Source organism: Lepidochelys kempii, chromosome 5 (assembly GCF_965140265.1).
Source record: "Lepidochelys kempii isolate rLepKem1 chromosome 5, rLepKem1.hap2, whole genome shotgun sequence".
Classification (NCBI taxonomy): domain Eukaryota; kingdom Metazoa; phylum Chordata; order Testudines; family Cheloniidae; genus Lepidochelys; species Lepidochelys kempii.
Window position 1 is genome coordinate 119,733,958 of NC_133260.1, and position 22,546 is coordinate 119,756,503.

The following is a 22,546-nucleotide window of genomic DNA, read 5'->3' on the forward strand; positions in this document are numbered from 1 at the left end:
CACTGCACTCCACTGGACTAGTTGCAACTGTATAGTTACGTATGTGCTTAGGTGTTTGCAGGATGGAGGTCTAGGACAGCTTTCTGTTCCTCAGTTCCACAGTCTGTAAAGAGGGGATACTAATTACCATAGCAGGCCCAATTGAAGCTGTAATTTTGAATTGTCTAGCAAAGTGTAACTTAATCCGCTTTAAGAGCTTCATTTTTCTCTCTTAAATAGCATTACTACAACACATCTGTATCCCACTAAAGGTCTATATCAGCTTTGTGACTCTCTGCTCTATCCTTTTGGCCACATTAATGCACCCACACACACACTGAAGAGGAGTGACAGAATGGCTCCCCGTTCTCGAGAGCTCTTTGGGAAGAGAAGCTTCTCTAGTGCATAAGTGTTTGCAGGACTGGGCCTTTATCTAGAAACAAGCACATTTAATATTAACCAAAATCCACATATTAGAAATTACAACTTGCATTTCAAACCCTTTTATTCACTGATGGGAACATGAACAATCCTGTAAGATCCATTTTCATAACTCTTAAGATGGTCTAGATTGACAGAAAGGCATAGCAAATTGGTTTCCTCTTTTACATACAGTATATATTTTTCATTTAAAATCCTATGATTCAATCTTGTGCTGATAAAAGTGGGCAACTGATAGTACTGGCTACAGCCAGTTATCCTGCAGATAAATAATTTTTTTGTGACCTGATGCAACAGTCAGGTCCCACTTGCAGTCATATCTATGGACATGTCACTGCCTATTTTTCTAATCAGAAGGAAATCACAGAATCATAGAATATCAGGGTTGGAAGGGACCTCAGGAGGTCATCTAGTCCAACCCCCTGCTCAAAGCAGGGCCAATCCCCAGTTAAATCATCCCAGCCAGGGCTTTGTCAAGCCTGACCTTAAAAACTTCTAAGGAAGGAGATTCTACCACCTCCCTAGGTAACGCATTCCAGTGTTTCACCACCCTCCTAGTGAAAAAGTTTTTCCTAATATCCAACCTAAACCTCCCCCACTGCAACTTGAGACCATTACTCCTTGTCCTGTCCTCTTCTACCACTGAGAATAGTCTAGAACTATCCTCTCTGGAACCACCTCTCAGGTAGTTGAAAGCAGCTATCAAATCCCCCCTCATTCTTCTCTTCTGCAGACTAAACAATCCCAGTTCCCTCAGCCTCTCCTCATAAGTCATGTGTTCCAGACCCCTAATCATTTTTGCTGTCCTTCGCTGGACTCTCTCCAATTTAGCCACATCCTTCTTGTAGTGTGGGGCCCAAAACTGGACACAGTACTCCAGATGAGGCCTCACCAATGTCGAATAGAGGAGAACGATCACGTCCCTCGATCTGCTCGCTATGCCCCTACTTATACATCCCAAAATGCCATTGGCCTTCTTGGCAACAAGGGCACACTGCTGGCTCATATCCAGCTTCTCGTCCACTGTCACCCCTAGGTCCTTTTCCGCAGAACTGCTGCCTAGCCATTCGGTCCCTAGTCTGCAGCTGTGCATTGGGTTCTTCCGTCCTAAGTGCAGGACCCTGCACTTATCCTTATTGAACCTCATCAGATTTCTTTTGGCCCAATCCTCCAGTTTGTCTAGGTCCCTCTGTATCCTATGCCCTCCAGCGTATCTACCACTCCTCCTAGTTTAGTATCATCCGCAAATTTGCTGAGAGTGCAATCCACACCATCCTCCAGATCATTTATGAAGATATTGAACAAAACCGGCCCCAGGACCGACCCCTGGGGCACTCCACTTGACACCGGCTGTCAACTAGACATGGAGCCATTGATCACTACCCGTTGAGCCCAACAATCTAGCCAACATTCTACCCACCTTATAGTGCATTCATCCAGCCCATACTTCTTTAACTTGCTGACAAGAATACTGTGGGAGACCGTGTCAAAAGCTTTGCTAAAGTCAAGAAACAACACATCCACTGCTTTCCCTTCATCCACAGAACCAGTAATCTCATCACAGAAGGCGATTAGATTAGTCAGGTATGACTTGCCCTTGGTGAATCCATGCTGACTGTTCCTGATCACTTTCCTCTCCTCTAAGTGCTTCCGAATTGATTCCTTGAGGACCTGCACCATGATTTTCCCAGGGACTGAGGTGAGGCTGACTGGCCTGTAGTTCCCAGGATCCTCCTTCTTCCCTTTTTTTTAAAAGATTGACACTACATTAGCATTTTTCCAGTCATCTGGGACTTCCCCCGTTCGCCACGAGTTTTCAAAGATAATGGCCAATGGCTCTGCAATCACAGCCGCCAATTCCTTTAGCATTCTCGGATGCAACTCGTCCGGCCCCATGGACTTGTGCATGTCCAGCTTTTCTAAATAGTCCCTAACCACCTCTTTCTCCACAGAGGGCTGGCCATCTACTCCCCATGTTGTCATGCCCAGCACACCAGTCTGGGAGCTGACCTTGTTAGTGAAAACAGAGGCAAAAAAAGCATTGAGTACATTAGCTTTTTCCACATCCTCTGTCACTAGGTTGCCTCCTCATTCAGTAAGGGGCCCACACTTTCCTTGGCTTTCTTCTTGTTGCCAACATACCTGAAGAAACCCTTCTTGTTACTCTTGACATCTCTTGCTAGCTGCAGCTCCAGGTGCTATTTGGCCCTCCTGATATCATTCCTACATGCCCGAGCAATATTTTTATACTCTTCCCTGGTCATATGTCCAACCTTCCACTTCTTGTAAGCTTCTTTTTTATAGAAATAAATAGAAACCACATGTTCCTGTTTCTATCTGGGCTGTCAATTAATCGCGGTTAACTAAAGCGATTAACCCAAAACAAATTAACTTGATTAAAAAATTAAGTGTGATTAATTGCCATTTTAATCGCACTGTTAAACAATAGAATGCCAATTTAAATTTAAAAAATGCAAAAATATTTATATGTTTTCTACATTTTCAAATATATTGATTTCAATTACAACACAGTACAAAGCCTACAGTGAAATGGTGGTCAAAGCAGGATAAGGCATTAAAATGTTTTGCCTGTCAGTCACGTAAATACCTTGCAATGCCAGCTACAGTAGTGTCATGAGAACGCCTGTTCCCAGATTCAGGTGACATTGTAAATAAGAAGTGGGCAGTATTATCTCCCATAAACATAAATAATTGGCTGAACAAGGAGGAGGACTGAGTGGACTTGTAGACTCAAGTTTTACATTGAGTGCAGTTATATAAAAAACAAAAATAAAATTCTACATTTGTAAGTTGTACTTTCACAATAAAGAGATTGCATTACAGTACTTGTATGAGGTGAACTGAAAAACCACTTTCTTTTGTTCATCTTTACAGTGCAAACATTTGTAATAAAAATATAAAGTGACCACTGTACACTTTGTATTCTGTGTTGTAACTGAAACCAATATATCTGAAAATTTAGAAAACATCCACAAATATTTATAATAAAAAAGTTATATTATTGTTTAACAATTTAATTTTTTTTAATCGTTTGACATCCCTAGTTTCTATATTATACAAACATATCTGAAGCCACAGTCAGGGCTACACAATCATAGAACTGTAAACTCTGCAAATCAAGTTGCAATTTTGATTTTGAAATGATACCTGCAGAATCTCTTCACATTCTCGGTCTATGAGACAAGTGTTTAAGAAAGGAATTATCTGTTCTGCATCAATTTCTCTCATCGTAGCTTCTATACGTTTCAGCAGCTGTCGATGTACTTCCAGGCTTTCAAGTTTTTGGAAATCCCAGTTTTCAATTGCTTCTCTCAGACCAGTGTAACCTTCAAGACAAAAGGGATGGGGCAAATTACACCAGCAAACACCGCTTTTAATTAAAACAGATATTTTGACCCAGGACTGTCTAAGAGCTACTGGGTGAACTGCAAACACATTTTGAAAAGGGGGTTGGGTTACCCTTACTGCTCCATAAAAAAAAAACCACACCCCCACACCCCCAGAAAAGGCACCCTATCTTAAAGAAGTTTTAAGACTGCAATGTCAAGCAAGAAAAGTTAGGAAATACCAACATTAATACTGCCTGTACAACCTTAACTCAACCCCCTGGTATGTATACAGTCTGATGCTGTCTTATTTTCCCCCACAGGACCTGGGCCTCGCTCAGGATGTTCTGCCATCACCACAGCTCCTATCGCTGCTCATGCCCCTCTCCCATCCAACTTCTGCTACGGCCCCTCTCTTCTCCTTGTTTCTAGCCTCTTCCCCATCTTCTGCCCTTCCTCCCTGCGTCTCTCTCCCCCCATACGTTCCTCACTCCTCTGCATTCACATCAAGCGGCTTCTTCTTTCCCCTCAGAGCACAGGAGAGAATATCCCTGTTCTTAGTGCTGGTACCCAGTGCCACAACTGATCTTGGTGGCAAAGAAGAGTAATTATGGGGAAAGTCTTCAGTCCAGGTATTTCTGGGAACAAGCCTGCTCAATTGCTCTGTGAGGAGGGACCACGCACATTCCAGTCTGCATGTAAGCAGGGGAATGGTCCTGCTATTGTGGGGAACTTTCCTGGCTTCTGCACTACCCTGGTGAAGTGGGCTAGCGAAAGAATCTGAGTCCTCACTCCCACTTCCTTTACCCAGAGGCCTCCCTGCCCTTGAGGGCTCCCTTTCCACTCCCCTGTCTGAGAGAGTCCTTGTAACCCCGACAAGGCTGGGCCCAGGATTCCTGGGCGGCTCGACCCCCAACCCTGCTATGGTCACCTAGGACAGGGGCCAGGGTGTCCCCACTCTGGGGTACTCTCTCCGCACTGGGCACTTCCCGGACCCACTGATCATTTTATTCAATTTAAAGCAAACGCAAGTTGTTTAATTAACAATTAATTTAAAAAAAATGAATAAGGAAAAATGGGAAAGGTTAAAAGGAAATCACCACCCTGTTCTGTGGCAGGGAACATTACAAACAAACAGTGTCTCTGGAACATCAGGGCACTTCACAGTCTGTTCCTTGTAGGTCCCAGGCCTCCTTCTCAGGCCCTGGCTGTGCTGCAGGGATGCTGCGGGTTGGACACTTGCAATGGTGGTGGCCACATGCCTCTGGGCTTTGGGTGGTGGGACCCTTCTTCCCAGCATCAGCTCCCCATCGGGTTAAGATCCCCCTCCCAGTCTGGCCTGCCAGGACCGTTGGCTGGGGGTGTCTTTCTGCGCTGGGCCCTTTGCCCAAGTTCCCCCTTGGCTGGCCTCAGTTGCTCACCACACCTGGTTCTGTGGCTGCAGCTCTCCTCCCAGCACAGGGATCTGCTCTCTCCGGCTCAGGTTACAACCTTGGACAGGTCTGCTCTGTGGGCTGCTTCTGTAACTCTGCTCCCAGCTCTGACCTGCTTCCTGGGCTGCTTTTCTAGCCCTTCTGGTTGGCACAGCTCTGCTCCCCAGCTCTGCTCGGGCCCCTGCTCTCTCCTTAGCTCAGCCCCACTCTGTCTGACCCTGGCAATTCCAGCTCACATGGAGGACGGGACCCCCCCCGGCCTCCTGACTCACTGATTAGCCTGCCCACCCTGTCAATCAGGCTGACCTGGAGCATTGGCCTCTCCGCATTGTTTCTGGGGACCATCAGTCTCAGGCTCCTGATTCCCCATCGGCGCTTCCCCTTTTAGTACTGGGAGCTAGCCAACCAAAACATCCCCACTGAATGTTAGTAAGGGGGCAACAATCCCATTCTCTCTCAGTTCCTATCAGCATGTAAGGGAACATGCTCCACGCAGGCTGAATGTTCAGAGACTTGGACTGCCAAAATTCTAACAAGCCTCTACTGGGCATGTGCAAACAGATTTTTCAAAGGTTTATAAACTTGTCCAAATTTGGGAGGTTTTTCCTGGGAACAGCCAAAGGTCCATTGCAGACACCAGACAGATCCCCTGCCAAACGTCAAGTCCCTGTTGCAAAACATAGGGGAGCTAGAGCTTCTCAATTAAATGGTCATTTTTTAGTCCGAGACTCAAAACCATCAATATGTTTTACAGACCAACACAGGAACAGAGAGAATGAACTCATGAGCCAATGTTTATCCTGCAATATAGACGATCTGAAAGCACTCATTGGGGGGGCAGAGGGTTAAACTACCCTCCTATCAGCTGGGCCACAGATACCGCCAAGCGGACAAAGATGTTCTTAAGTTATATGGAACACAGCTTTAAGATTCAGAAATTAGAGATTGTAGCCCAAGGAGAAGCTACCCTGGATCCACTTCTTACTGATAACAAATTTATAATAAAGTATGAAGAAGGAAGCTTGGAGCAATTGACAAGGAACTGCACTATTGCATAATAAAAAATGAGTTCAAAGAATGCAGCAATAGCTTTCATGAAAGTAAGTTTTCAGAAGTTAAGAAGCCTAGTAAGTAAGGGTCCCAATGAGAGGAAGAGTTAAAATCCATTAGTGTGGAAGAAAGCTGGCACACCCTGAAGGTACTATACTTATATTATTGCAATCTCTCAGATGCTTCAGAGAAAGCTGCACTAAACCTCCATAATGGACAATCATTTAATAACCTGCCCATATGGGAACTTTATTCCCATCCCTAGGCAATGAATAGCTGGCTTACATTCTGAAGCATGAGGCTTCACACCCCTTATACATATATTATGCAAATGTTAATTACCTGTAGATATTCTCACTATCCACATAAATGACTAATCCTTTTTTGAATCCTATTAAGCCCTTGGCTTCAAAGTGATCTCGTGACAATGGGTTCCATAGGTTAATTATACATGCTGTAAAAAGTGTTTCCTTTAATCATTTATATGCTTGTAGCTTTCCAGTTTCACTAGATGTCCCCATATTCTTGTATTAAGGCTGAGATTTTTTAAAGGAGGCATATGCACATAACTCCCATCCAAATTTAATAGGATTTGGGTGCCTAACTCCCTTAGGCACTTTCAAAAATCCCAGCCCAGGAGTCTGGCCAAAAAGGCCACTAAAGTCAACAGAAAGACTCCCATTGATATGAATGGGTTTTAAATCAGGCCTTATGAGAATTATGAATGCCCAATTCAATTATTTATGCCTTTCTTTATTTTGCATACCTTTGCTACATCCTCTTGTTCATCTTCTCTTGAATCTAAATATCCCCAGTCTTTCCACTCTCTCCTCTTATGGAGTCTCCCCAGGCCTCAAATCACTTTCACTGTCAATCTCTGAACCCGTTCTATTTCTGAAGATATCAGACAAGATCTAAACACATTGTTATATATACAGACATACTGATTTATACAGTGGCAGTGTAGATTTAATGGTATTTTTTAATCCCAGATGGGCTGTGGAATAGTCTTCCAGGGGAAAGGGTAGAAGCCTCATTGCTTGAAACTGCTTAAGTCGGAATATTTACATATACAGAGTAGGCAACAATCCTGCTTTAGGAAAACCTAATGGGGCCTTTTCAATCTTTAACTTCTATGGAAGTCCTCCAGCAAAAATCGAAAGTGCAATGTGGGGCTCTCTGTATAGATCATACAGAAGTTGCAGAGAGCATACATATTTTTGGCAGTTCACTTAGTTGCCTGTGCAAACAATTAAATTACCTTCATGCCAGCTTAACAATTACATTTTAGGTGGAATTACTGATCTCCAAAAATCAAACAGGACGGTTGCATGCAAGCTAACTTAAAGTACATTGTATATTTATGAGTTAATCAAGAGTTGCATCATATTAAGATCAGAGGAGCTCTCCTCTCTCAGGTCAGAGGGTTTTAAATGCTACCTTATAGTAAACCTCTGGTCCTTCCCCCTACACACGACAGCTGGTGTTTATATCAGAGCATTTAGAGACCATTTGAAAATAAGTTCTTCAAGGCAGGGATCTGTTCCTTATTTGGCACAAACTCATCCATTATATAGCATTGTATACACCTCAGTGCTATGGAAATGAAATACAATGCTGATAAATTAAAAGAAGAGTGTTACATTTAAACTGTCATTTTAGATTTTGCAAACAATATTACTCTTTATAGGTAAATCCATCAAAGGGAGAAGGGAAACGTCTATGTATTTATTTTGTGCCTGACCATTTGAATGTGATCTTTACTCTGAAAAAAGACTAATAATGTTGGGGTTCCCCATTTATTATGTCTCATGGATCAAATTTCCTCAATTCACAAGTTAAAAGATTTTTTCCTACTGACAATATTTGCAAACAGTCTGGGATATGAAAATCATGTATTCTTTCTAGAGCTATTCTCCTAAGTTTTATAAAAAAAACCACACCCCACCGCCACAAGCTTCTACCAACCAAAACAAGATGCCACTAAAAGCAGATTGCCCAGATCCTCGTAATATAAACTTCCTGCTTTGATCAGCACAGAAAACAATAATGACTTAAGTTGTCCTAATTAGGCTTTTGAGGAACTGATGCAGTTCATACCTCTCAGAGTTACTGTCTCAGGCTGTCTGCAGATGTCACTGCATCAGTTAGTTACATGGTTCACATTTTGCAGGTTTTCTTTGCAACCCTAAGGGCTAGAGATCTAATATTTGGGTTTTCGTTGGCTGGCTTTTTTGAGTTAAAAAAAGCGAAGATTCTGGGACACAGAATGGTACAGGTGTCTGCACATGCCCATGTCCTATCTCACCAAGCTGCCATGAGCCAGCCCCAATTTAACCTCCGCTCTCAACCTCCAAGCTGACCCATCGAGCTACAAGATGGATTGGTGGAGAAGCTTGTACTGCTACGACTTGATCTATGGAATTAAAAAGGCGTTCACTTTCCAGGGTGGTCAGTCCAGCACCTTTCACAAGCAATAAATTCACACACACGACATGAAAAAGCAGGGGAAATGAAAACCGTCAGCTTCACCAACGAAAACAAACCTGCTGCATTCAGTGTATCTAGAAATCCCCGAAACCATCCTTCTGATTCGAGCTGCAGTAGAGAGTCAACGAAGAGTGCCGCAGCAGCAGTCAACCCCTCCTTCTGTTCTACAGTCTGAATTCTCTCTTTGGCATCTAGCGTGAAATCAGATATGAATAAGTCAAAATTGTAGATCTGGTGTGTGGACAGCAGTGGGGACTGCACCTGGTGCAGAATGCTGCAGGTGCTCAAATATTTCCTGGGTATATTTACACAATGGGTATCTGCTTTATACCGCACTTCCAGAGGCGAGGAGAGGAAGCATATACACTTTATGAATGGGAAACAATCTCTGGAGATGCACAAATTAAACCCAAATTCACACTGCAAGTTCTTGGTTGAAATTGAGAAAGCTGCCAAGGGGGATTTGGTCACACAAGTCTCACTGAAATTAATGCAAGCCCTGGGGAATCCAAGCCTGTGAGGCACTGTGTTACCCCTGCTAGGGTGACCAGACAGCAAATGTGAAAAATCGGGACAGGAGGTGGGGGGCCTAAATAGGAGCCTATATAAGGAAAAGGCCCCAAAATCCAGACTGTCCCTATAAAATCGGGACATCTGGTCAGCCTACTCCCTGCCTCCAGCAAGAGGGAGTCTGTCTTGGGGTAGCTGGGTGTCAGCTCCCTGGTACCACCAGCCTTTCAGCCACCCAAGCCCTGTCCTCTAGGCTATGCCAACCAACTTCAGTTTGTAGGTTAATAGATGTACCCTAATCCCTGAGGCCCTTTGAATCATTTCCATGTGATATCCAGCCCGATGCTGGCTAGTCCCTGATATCCCAGATCCTCTGCCCTCAAATATACACAGTACCCCAATTTACCAGTTTTATCTTAAACTGTGGCTCCTGCAAACCACACAGCACTTGTGAGCACTTATAATAAAACAAAATAAGTTGAAGAAACAGTAAAGATTTCACGGATATCTGATAGACCTGAGAGTGATGGCAACAAATGATTATGATAGAAAACGAAAGTAATAAAATGCGAACTTGAGTCTAACAAAGAAAGTCGTCCCCCCCCCCCCCCGCCCCCTCAACCCTCCAAATTTCCGTCTTTTGCAAAACTGGCTGGTTTCTTAAAAACCAGGAACCAAATGTTAAGGACAGCACCCCTGCGCTCCAAAGGTTCCGCCCCCCTCAGTGAATGGATGCAGAGTGCTTCTCCCTCCTGTGTTATCAGTATAACAACATCTTTATGTTTCTTTTCACAGACAGTGAACCCATCTTGTTGTAAAGTTCCCTTTTTACCTTTAACTGGTTTCAGTTGTTTGCATTTGCCTCTGATAGTTTCCATTCAAAGTCTTCGGACTTGTCTAGACTTCAAATGCAGAAGGTACACCGCTGTAGCCCTTCAGCATAGGCACTTCTATGCCAATGCGATGGGGTTCTCCCATCAACGAAGGTAATCCACTTCCCTGAAAGGCCATAGCTAAATCGACGGAAGAATTGTTCCATTGACCTAAAGTTGTCTACACAGAGATTTCGGTTGACTTAACTACGCTGCTCAGGGGTGTGAACTTTTCACACTCCTCAGTGACGTAGTTATGTCAACCTAATTTTTTAGTGTAGACCAGGCCTTAGTATTGCACAAGGCTAAATTGAGCCTTGCATTGCCTCACTAGCTAAACAGTGCAGGGTGACACTTCCCCTCTTGCCTGAACGGGCCACCACTGACACACATTATCCCCTGGTGACTAATTTCTACTTCATGTCCATAAAGCATACATTCAATAGAAATATTCCTTAAATACAACCCATATATACACAAAGACCATGTATTTTGCAAATTAAGAGCTTTCTGTAGATATCTTACTTGTTACTCTTTATAGATAAATACACGTGTTTGGTGTAATGAGTTTGTCAGGTCTGAGGTAAGAGTTGTTTGCAAAGAACAGGGGACCCGTTGCCAAGGAGTCGGTCACTGAGCGGTGTGGCTAAATCTGCTAACTGGCTTTGAAAATCACACGCCTTGCATTTCATATGATTTGTAAGGCACCTACCATATTCTGGGGCATTAGACGAATACTTTTCTATTAATCCCAAAGCTGTGTTTTGAGAGGAGTACCACCACATTAACCCATTTGCCGTTGTCATCTGCCAAAGTCTACGTGCACCAGCAAAAACCGGCAGCATTCCTTAATACATGGGTGTTCCATCATCACCATCATCACCTATTTGCATTGCGGAAGCACATTGGAGCACCAGTAATGGACTCATTGTGCTAGGTGCTATAGAGAAAACATAGTTCCTACCCAAAAGCGGGAACTGACACTTCAAACTCGTACATCAGGCAGCAATGAATGTTCATTTCCCCAGATACACAGTGCCAGGTATAGACAGAGCAACCAAGCACCGAAATAGAAAGACTCAGCCCAGAGTACAGTATGTCATATACAAAGCTCAAAAATTTCAGAACGGAAACTTCCTCTTCCTTGCAGTCCCCTCACTATATGCATTAAGCTACCATCAATTTAACAAGGGAAACTGTATTCTCCCATCTCCTGCTTCCTTTCTCCCATTTGAATTCTAGATCTATGGGCAATACAGCACAGAAAGAATTAAAGACCTGACCCTGCATCCATTCAGGTCAATGGCAAAGCTCCTAATGACTTCAGTAGTGGGTGCTAAGTGAGGAAAACTAAAGCTATATCGTAATTCAAGCATTTTAGGAGCAGTGTAGAGAGTTGCAGGGTACAGCGGAGGTTAATCATCTTTACAGATTAAAGGGACAAACCATCAACTCTCGCTGTACTTGGCCGAAAACATTTTGAAAAACCAATACTCAATAGAAATATCTTCATTAGACAGGATGTAATTAAAGAGGAGACAGAATGGGCAAACAGAAGTGGTGAGAGGGGAGAAGAGAACAGAAAACCCCACTAAGTGGCAAAACTGTCACCCACCACTTGCTCTCCAGCAGAGAAGCATTCATGAGAGAAGCAGGGATGGCGAGCCAGGGATGTCCTGGCTAAAGCATGCCCAGAGCCCCCACCCACAGCAAGCCCAGCATCTCACCATCAGAGAGCCATTCCTTCATGTTGCCCAGCACATAGGCAGGATTCAGTATCTTCTCAATGTACTGCCGATAGCACCGCAGGCCTGCTTTCTGCTCCGCAGTCATCTGTGCTCCAGTTTATTGAGCCAGTTGAACTCCTGTAGAACTAGTTCCCAGCTTTCCTTTTCATCCTTTGCCCTGGCTTCACGCTTGCCAAGGAGAGAAAAACCCTTCGGCACAACGCGCCCTGTAGCTGCAGCAGGTGGATGGTGGTGGCCCCTGCTCTGGGCTGCAGGCTGAAATCAGGGAAGGCAAGTTCCCCCTGACCTTTCCATGAGGAGGGGGACAGCCTCGGCGGCGCAAGCTCACCACTGACGGAGACTTACTGAAAGTCAGCTGACTCAGAGGGAAGAGGAAAAACGTCCAAGCCACCGGAGGAGGAGGAGAAAAGAAACTAAGCAGAGCAGCAGAAAGGAAACTGAAACTTAGACCAAAAGCACAGGCAGAGGGAAGGAGCTAGATGCAGCCAATCAGGCTGCCAGGATAACCATCAATGAAGGACAGCAGTAGATGCAGCAAGCCACAGCATGGCAGCTAACAAGACTGCTTTCCACAAGTGCCTGCCCTTCAAAAGGGGGCACACACACCCTGCCACACGTGTGTGACAAGAATAGCCAGCGCTGTTATAACTAAGCTGAACAAGTTTTGGGAGGGATATTAAACCTCATGCTTTGGGATTTAAACCCATCTCAAACTATAAGAGATTAGGATCGGAACTAATGGGGGGGGCAGATTATTCCACATCTGCCTACTGCAAAGTGTGCATCTAAAGCATCTGTTAGTGAGAGGATACTGAACTAGCGGGACTTCAGGTCCGGTCTAGTATGACACTTCCTGTGTTTCTAAATCCATTAAAGACACAACAAATCCTTCAAATTCAGCAAGACCACAAGCTCCTTTAAGCACCTGCATGTTCCTCCCACCAAATGGAAACTGTCTATTAACATATTCAAAGGGCAGAATAATCAACCCAGCAAGAAAACTCAAAACCAAAGCAGGTCATCCCACCCATCCCCTTCCTCCAAAGACTCACATGGATGTTTAAATCAGGAGTTTATATAGACCAGCACATAATGTGCCTTATCTGATTTTACTGTCTTGTGGTAATGGTGCCTTTGGGTAACTCTGACCATTGTAACACACAGTACTTGGTAGACTGGTGGATTTTTCCCCCAGGGAACCTTATAGAGAAGACATAATATTTTACAGCACAGTTTATGTAGAATAAAAAAATAAAATAAACAAACTAAACACACACACCACACACAACCAAATTTGGGCTAGGCCATTACCTTAGTAAATTCAAATCTTAGCAGCACATTTATTTATATGAGTTACCAGCAATACTTATCCCATCCAAAAAAGAAGTTTCAAGTAGGTAGTCTTTGATTTCATTTTGTATGAAATTTCTTCCAGAGGACTTATGGCATATGAAAGTAAAGATTTCAAAAGCAAGTGCAATCTGGAGCGATTCCCCCTCCCCCCCCCCCCACACCCCACCCCTTTAACCCTGTGTCCAATATGGACAAAGTAAATCACTTCATGTTAATTTGCTGCTGAAAGAATCCCTACCTCAGATAGGGGTCTGGCAGCACATGTGCTCACTCACACAGTATAAAAGTGGTCAAGGGCAGTCAGTCATTTACTGTTCGCCAAAGGTGCTATCATCAGGGAGACTGCTTTTGAAGGAAGTAGAAGCTGGATGTAGACAAGGGCTAAGATACAGTGCCACAAGGTGTCAGAAAAGAGAGTGGACAACTACAAAAATGTAGGTTTCAAAGTAGCAGCTATGTTAGTCTGTATCCATAAAAAGAAAAAAGAGTTCGTGTGACACCTTAGAGACTAACAAATTTATTTGAGCATAAGCTTTCGTGAGCTACAGCTCACTTCATCGGATGCATGCAGTAGAAAAATACAGTGGGGAGATTTACATACCCAGAGAACATGAAACAATGGGTGTTACCATACACACTGTAACAAGAGTGATCGGGTAAGGTGAGCTATTACCAGCAGGAGAAAAAAACCTTTTGTAGTGATCAAACTGCTGGAAATGGCCCACCTTGATTATCACTACAAAAGGTTTTTCCTGTGTCCCCCCCCCCCCAGCCCCCCACTCTCCTGCTGGTAATAGCTCAACTTACCTGATCACTCTTGTTACAGGGTGTATGATAACACCCATTGTTTCATGTTCTCTGTGTATATAAATCTCCCCACTGTATTTTCCACTGCATGCATCCGATGAAGTGAGCTGTAGCTCATAAAAGCTTATGTTCAAATCAACGTGTTAGTCTCTAAGGTGCCATAAGTACTCCTTTTCTTTTTACAAAAGTGTAGTTGTTTCAGACATGCTGCAGTTTTAAGTAATGTAAGAAAAAGCATCGTAACAGGGCTTACTCACCACTGTGCACTTCCTCATGGCCAGGCATGGCATCACAATATCCTTGTGGGGCAGCAGCCCTTGTCACTAGTCACTCTGGGGCTGTGGTGGTTTCTTTCAGATAACTCATCCCTCCAGCCAGGGCACAGTCTTCAGCCCATTCCTTCTAGGGTCAGCTATCCAAACTAAAGTTCAAAACTACCTTAACAGAAATGAAAAGCACCCACCCTCTCCACAGCTCTTCTTCAGTGGAGTCACATTCAGCCTGCAGCCCCCTCCCTGGGCTCAGCTACCCTTACACACCACTTCCTTGGGGCTGGTAAGGGAATCCAGTCCCAACCTCAATTCTGGGTTACAGCCCAGGGCCCTGTACTGCACAGCTATGTCAAATCCTCTACCCATAGTGCAGTTTTCCCTACGCCATTTCCTTCCTCACCTCTTTACTTCCCTTATAGGTCTCTCAATCTGTCCCCAGGTCATTTCGGGTGCCTCCCTGCTCACTCAAGACCCTGCAAGCACCTTCTGACTCCCTACATTTTCTTGCCTCCAGCCCTTCCTCAGCTGGGCCCACTCAGCAGTTAAACCTGGAATCACCTAATTTCTCTCAGGTGGGGCCCATTCTGTAATCAGGGCTGGCTTAGTCAGGGGCTCTCTATTATCATCTCAGAGCTCTGGATGATCACTGAGTGCTAATCTCTCTCTCTCTCCATATATACATGACTTTTATTGTCAGACTCTTGCTCTCTTATACCAATCACTGAGACTGACTTCTTCTCATGATATTATCTGGATTCTTCTCATGATATTGAGCCAGCCAACGGTGCCAGGCTGCATTCCATGAGCTGAGGATCTGGCCCATTGTTCTCATGTTGGGCCAGATTCAGTGTTTTTTGACAGGTGGGATATGAATTTGCTCCATAGTTAAGAATCGAAAACAGATCCAAAAATCAGGTGTGCTTCTTCCAGATCCAGTTATGAGGTCACAGAAAAGGAAAGATTATGGTATGCAACTATCCTTAGCAAGAAAATTAGGCAAGAAATACAGAACACATGGGGCAAATGGTGCCACCTCTCACCAAAGCTCAAAAATCTGTCTTTGGGTGGAGTATTTTGCCCCTTAGCCTGCTGGGTTGGCATGGAATAGCTGCACTGGTGCTCTAGTGGTAGAGACAAATGGGGTTCCCGTACACCTCATACATTGGTTGTCACCTACTGCAGCACAGACCTGTCTAGTGGCTACACCCGCAGTCCTCCATTCTGTTGCAAAGAAAGGCACGACAGAGCCCAAGGGGCATAGAGACATCCCAGCATACACCCTGCTCTCAGCACAGTCCAGCTATTCTGCTTGTATTCTGGTTTGGTATATAAACAGAGGGGAGGGCAGCACGTGTGACTTAATACAGTGACAGATTAGTTTCTAAAATGTTTGGGAGGTTTTCTACTCTAGCAGGTGCCAGTTTTCATTCTTTTACACAGCAAAACTGAGCAAAATTGAAGGACGTGTCCTCTGATTTTATGAGGTCTTGCCCAAGAAAAGCAAGTGTGTCTTAGACCACTTCACCTGTTTTACATTGTAGAGAGAGTCTCCCTTTGTACAGCTTCTAGCTGGTCTAGAGTTTCTTATATACTGAGATGCAGGACTGAAGGAGATGGGCCTGGGTCATACTTCTGGAACCCCAACACATTTTCAGTGTGTATATTTCCCTTACATCATGTGCCTGAACTGTTTTAGCATTTTCTTCAGTTTTACATCAGGTGGTGTGGTAAACCCAGGACAAACAGCTACAAAAGGGGGGTGTAGCACTTAAAAACAGAAGCCCAGTAGGTCCTGTTAACTGGAGGTTAGTAAAGCAAGATTAAAAAAAAACAAAACAGAAACAAAAAAAAACACCTCATTGCTGAAGAGTTGAGGCTGTGGAAGGAAGGTGGAGAGGCAGCTCCCCCTAGCAATTGGATTGTGTGCATGCATCCACACACAAAACACTGCTTTGCATTTCCACAGCATTAGAGCAGTGGTTCTCAAACTTCGTTGTAGCGGAACCCCCTTCTCTGACAACAAAAATTGCTACATGACCCTGGGCGGGGACGGGGGCAGAGCCCCGCCTCCCAAGGCAGGTAGTGGGGCTGGACTCTGAGCCCCACCGCCACAGGCTGAAGCCCACAGACTTTGGCTTCAATGCAGGCCAGCAGGGCTCAGGCTTCGACCTCAGCCCCAGGCCCCGGTGAGTCTAACATCAGCCCCAGCGACCCAATTAAAATGGGGTCACAACCCGCACTTTGAGGTCCTGACCCACAGTTTGAGTACCGCTGCATTAGAGAATCTGAGCATATTTTCCTAATTTTGTATTTAATCAGGCAGCCCTGAAGCTAGGAACCTGCAAAGGTGGGAATTGGACCCAAGAGTCCCAACTTTCAGTCCTTCATTCCAATACCATCCTTCTTCCAGAAGCACGTGGTCAGGCCTTGGCTGTAGTATGCTAGAAAAGCCTTTTGGAGGCTAGAGTGCACACAAGGATGCACAAGCACCATCAAGCACTTGGCAGGTTGCCCACACAACTTTAATTCTGCTCTCCCCACCCTATGTCCTAATAAGGCAGGGGTTCTTTGGAAAAGATAATGTGGTCATGTAATTAAAGACTATCATAATGCACATGCACAAGGGGAATGAGTTAAAGTTCCTAATACAGTATAACCTCAGAGTTACAAACTAACCAGTCAACCACACACCTCATTTGGAACCAGAAGTACACAATGAAGCAGCAACAGAGCAAATCATAGAATATGAGGGTTAGAAGGGACCTCAGGAGGTCATCTAGTCCAACCCCTTTCTCAAAGCAGGACCAATCCCCAATTTTTGCCCCAGATCCCTAAATGGCCCCCTCAAGGATTGAACTCACAACCCTGGATTTAGTGGGCCAATGCTCAAACCACTGAGCTATCCCTCCCCCAAAACAGTACAGTACTTTGTTAAACTACTAAAAAATAAAGGGAAAGCAGCATTTTTCTTCTCCATAGTAAAGTTTCAAAGCTGTATTAAGTCAATGTTCAGTTGTAGACTTTCAAAAGAAAAACCATAAAGTTTTGTTCAGAGTTATGAACAACCTCCGTTCCTGAGGTGTTCGTAACTCTGAGGTTCTACTGTAGTCAAAGCAGTACAAAAACTGTGTGTAGACAAGCCTTAAATAAATTATTTGAAGTGCTGTATCCCCTTCCAGTTACGTTACAGACCACTATGACCCAAACCACAAGTATATACTGTTTCCTTAAAGCTAGTAGGAAGCCAGGCAGGAGTGGGTTGGTAGAGGTTCTGAGAAGCCTTAAGGTGAAGGAGAGACAGAGAAGCTTTAGGGATAACACTGCTTTCCTTACTCTACTAAAGCTCATGGTTCAACATGAGAAGAAAGTGACACCATCTACAGTTCTTCAGAATTGTCACTTAACTGCACAATCCACCCGCATTATAAAAGGCAAGTGACATTGTCTAACTTATACCTGGGATAGGACAATTACAAACACTCTGATTTTTATTTATGACAAAATATTAAAGTCCGATTTGTTCTTACTCATCGGATGCTACTGAATAGATGGGGAATTCAAGTTGCACTGAAAATGAATTTTGCAATAATGAAGGAAAACATTTCTAAAAATTAAAAAACAAACAGAGTACAGTACAATACATACCAGAGAGAAACCAATACAAGATAAAATGATTTGTTCTCCCATAGCATCTCCAGCTCTGGTTGGTGCTGACATACTCCTCAGAAGAGTTACACCAGATACTGTAGTAAGGAGAAGTACTGTGGGAAATAACTGTAAATCTCTGATGAAGACCAATGACAAAGTAATAACCATTATATTCAATTAGTCTCTTGGTGTCCTCGGTTAATTTACATTCAGCATGGGAATCACAAGCAATGAATGTAGTACATTGGTATTTTCTTAATACTACAGAACTCTGAAATATGTAGTTTACAGCTTAATCTCAGATACTGGCAAGTACTTTTAAAGTACAAACTTTAAGCTTGAGGTGGGGAACCATGGTTTTATTCATCCAAATTTGAAGAGCATGTTTTCATGATTTAAAATATTGTCTTTATTTTAAGGTGTGTGTGAAACATTGTGCTGCTGTGTCGGAAGCCTGCTACTGCACCATTGTACTTGTGCATGAGAAAGGGAAACTTACCAGTCTGGTTTCTTTTATCCAGTCATATGGATCTACCCACCAAACTGTGACAGACTGACAACTCTGGAGACTGCCATCCTCTGTTTATCCACAGACAGTGGCTTCCACACAGCACACCATCACCATGCCTCACACCTACTATGGAAGGGCCATCTGTAAAGGTGGGGAGGGGTATGCAGGGTAGTACTGCAAGCTCAGGTCTCAATTTCACTTGAAAAATGTTGTGTTTGCATGTGTGTATAAACACACACACACTTATCTTTCAGACAGCTTGTTCCTGTAATGTAATTACATGCTATGTTTCTTTCCTCACTCAATCCCCCACCTCCCCAATGCTCTCACTCATTGGTGCACTAACAGACTACCACCAGGTCTGCAAGGGACATAGAATATCAGGGTTGGAAAGGACCTCAGGAGGTCATCTAGTCCATGTAAGGTCTTCATCTCCTCCCCCGGGCCTTGAGGAGGGCCACCACGAGTCAGTCTCCCACTCCCTTCTGCAGGCCTCGAGTCTGAGGGAGATGTGAACTCTCTCACTCCATCTTCCTCTTTGGAACAGAAAAAGCAAACTAAATGCAGATCGAAACTACCACTGTGAACCTACAGACTGCTCCTGTTGCTCCATTAAGGGATCTGCTAACCAGGCAAATGGCCCGTGACCCAGCCCAGGCCTGGCAACAGGATACTTCAGTCTTTATGGCCCATTCTGTCCTTGGTCTTTGTTGAACGTGCAGCAAGGCTTCTATTTGGGGCCAATTGTGCTGGTCCTGACATGGACAAATATTCATGGAACAAAACAGACCAGCAAGCTAATTATATATAGGCTCACAGCAGCCAACAGTCTTTCATAAACCTATAACTACTATGAATTATTTGTACCAATGTGCCAGGTGATATACAAACACAAAAAGAGAGACGGCCCCAGAGCCAAAGACTACAGACCTAGCCAAAAATTTGAACCATCAACCTACAAGTGAAAGTCTCTTTCCAGTCCCATCACCAAACTAAGCAAGCCAGTCATTCCTCATCTGCCAGTTTACATGATCTTAGATCAAACTATGATGAAACATATATATATAATATATATATATATATATATATATATATATATATATATATACACATATATACATATATATATACATATATACACACATATACACACACACACACAATTATTTACGATATTGGGACCTAAGTTTTCACATGCAACCAACAATTTTGGGTGCTGAAATCTTCAGGTGCTCATCTGCAGACTGATTATCAGAAAGGGATGAGTTCTCTGAAGATGAGGCACCAAAGGAGGGCACCAAAATGTAGACCAAGATTATTACCTTGACTGTGTTCTGCTGAACTCCTTTGTGTTTGATATCACTTAAGTTCCACAGACAGGATGGGATGACATTCCCTACTTGAACTAGTGGCTCCAAACTATGCAGCTTGTGAGTTGTCATGTCTGCAGACATGGGAGTGAGCATGAGAAGGGGTCTACAGATACCTTTGAATTTGGTATGCATCTCCTTAGGGAGAAAGTAAATACTATGCCAGAATTGAACCCCGAGTAATACCCACTCTTGCCAAATGAGCTGTGGGGTTTCTAGAGGTCAGGACTTCAGTTTGAGGATGTCTCATGTGAGATGCACTCTCTCCAGCAGCACACGGTCTCTAATCACAATGATGGTGCACTGGTTCAGTACTGATTCACAGGGCAGAGTGCCACCTAAAGAATCACCAGTACTACTTATACAATGACACTTTGCCTAAACACTCTGCTATTGGAAACTATTAAGGAGATTGAAGGCATACTGAAGATACAAATGCTGAAGTTCAGTAAGGGGTAGTCTGTCTTTTTGGGGGAATATGACCTACACCAAAGGTAGTATTGAGCTGCAAAGAGTCAATCTGCAAAAAATTAAACATTCTATAAATTACACCCTAGGTTGAATTTTCAAGGGGCCACTGAAAATGCACCGAGACTTGTCACCTTTAACTTTCTAGTTCTCAAGCACTGGCAAAATGGTGGAATATCTGAAACCTAAACAGGCAACTGAAATATTTAAATCCAATCAACTGTTCCCACTGAGCTTTTCTTTGAAAAACCATTAAAATGTTTCTACTACTGTTTTCCCATTTTCCTTACAGACATGCCCTACCTGAATTTTGGAGCTTATCTGAAAGTAGTCTTTTAAATACCATGTGTTAAAAGAAAAGCGGTCTTATCCTTGTTTTTATTCATCTTGAAGCATGGCTTTTGTGACATCCCATAGAGCATCCATAATTTGTTCCTGATCATTCAGAATGACTAGCTTGTCTCTCTCACCAACAGAAGTTGGTCCAGTAAGAGATATTACCTCACACACTTTGTGTCTCTGTTTACATAATTACCAAGGTAAGCCACAAGATCACTTGTGTAATAATACCACCGGGTAACCCAAGAAATGCATTTCTAAGAGGGTGTGCATTTCCAGAGCTGTAAATACAAGATTTCAGTCTTAACGCAAAAAAAAAAAAAAAAATCTGAATTATGTTCATTTAGAAAGTTCACAAGCAAAGATATTTTCAATTCATTTGCCCTTCTCAGCCAAATGATATTAAAGAAATCAATAGGGTTCACATGTTACAGTTTATGCACTCGATTAGTTTTCCATACATGGATAGCAGTCCATACGATCTCTCAATAAAACTGAAAACTTAATGATAGCATTGACAGGGTTTAAATAGCTTCCTCTTAGAAAATAAGCATTCCCCTTACATCTCAGCACTTGTGCACCAGATGACAGTTACTCTGTGACAGAGATAATCCCACTGATGTTTCAGTCTGCTTCTGAGTCCGACCCTCTACTGAAATGCCATTGCTGCAGACATCTTATTCCTTCCCCTGCTTCCTTCTTGCCCTCTTCATTAGCCTTCTTCTCCTACTGCATCCAACTCCAGCCCTTCATCCTCACCTACATCTCTGTACTTATTTCTTGCACCCCGTCCCTTACTCTCCTACTCTTGGCTGAGTTTACTGCCCTTACCCTTGGAACTGTTTAGCTCTTGCTCTCTATCATACACTCCTTTGGCTCATCCTGTCAGTGCTTCTTCCAGGAAACTTCACCATTTAAAATAAATAAATAAATAACCCGACTTCTCAAAATCCTCCCTTACTACTGCTGTGTCTTGCTTTTTACTGTCCTAAGCTCCACTGTCTGAGGAATGCATCTTACTCACTATTAAAGCCCTATGTAACTTACAGCAGTAAATAAATCTACCATTTAATTTCATCAGATTTATAAAACACATATAGGCACTCCCCTCCTAAGCTCTGGGCACTTTCTCCATAAGTTAAAATACACACCTGTCACTGAATGATTAATGAGATCACCAGAACCACTGTCAGTGCAAAATGCAGTAGTTCACCTGCTTAATACAGCTGGTGAAGGTCAGCAGCACTCAATTTCTTAGCATGTACAATGCACCTAGGAGCCATGATGAGGTCAAATTATTAGCTAAAAACCTTCATTGCTACCATCACAAGCAGTTAAAACCATTTTTAATCAGAGGTATTTACAAAGCAGAGTGAATTATTCTATCACTTTAGATCTAAAAGTCATTAAGACTACTGTCACTTTAAAAAAAAATGCTGCCAAAGGGTAATCAGGATCTGAATTTATAGTGAGACTGCATTATAGTTTGACTTTTTTTTTTTTTTTTGTAAGTGTTAATCACATTTACATCTGAAATGTTTGTACCTCGTTGCAGGCAGCACCTAAATTACTATAACTAAAAGAAAACGCTGTTTACTTTGTGTATTTGCTGGCACTCTATGTACTGTCAGTCAATCCCTCACATTTATGTGCGTGTTTCACAAAGCAACAAAGGAGAAATACAATAATCAGTAAAAACAGGCTAAAAATTTTTAAAAAAAACCCTCACGAATGGAGCAATTTCACTGCAATGAAATTGGCTCATTTTTCACAAAACACAAAAAAATAAAGTCTGACCTATGGGAATTTACAGAGAACTTTCATACACAGATTGTTTCAGACACTGAAAGGTAATTTCTGGATAACAGAATTTAGAAACTCATCAGCTGGGAGAGAGATAAATTTACA

At 43.2% G+C, this 22,546-nt stretch overlaps 1 protein-coding gene across 4 annotated transcripts in view; it reads right to left on the minus strand.

Moving 5' to 3' along the window:
• RIGI (RNA sensor RIG-I) overlaps positions 1–12,268 on the minus strand; it is a 36,501-nt gene extending 24,233 nt beyond the window's left edge. Inside the window, exons 1-3 of one of the 4 annotated variants that reach the window (XM_073345580.1) lie at positions 11,850–12,263; positions 8,797–8,931; positions 3,589–3,767 (exon numbers count right to left, since the gene is read on the minus strand). In XM_073345580.1, the coding sequence (XP_073201681.1) occupies positions 3,589–3,767; positions 8,797–8,931; positions 11,850–11,955 (420 nt within the window). In that variant the 5' untranslated portion in view covers positions 11,956–12,263. Of the gene's footprint in view, positions 1–2,015; positions 2,123–3,588; positions 3,768–8,796; positions 8,932–11,849 lie in introns of those variants that run through there. The other 3 variants (XM_073345584.1, XM_073345581.1, XM_073345583.1) reach the window with 3 other exon arrangements.
• Positions 12,269–22,546: the final 10,278 nt, after the last annotated feature.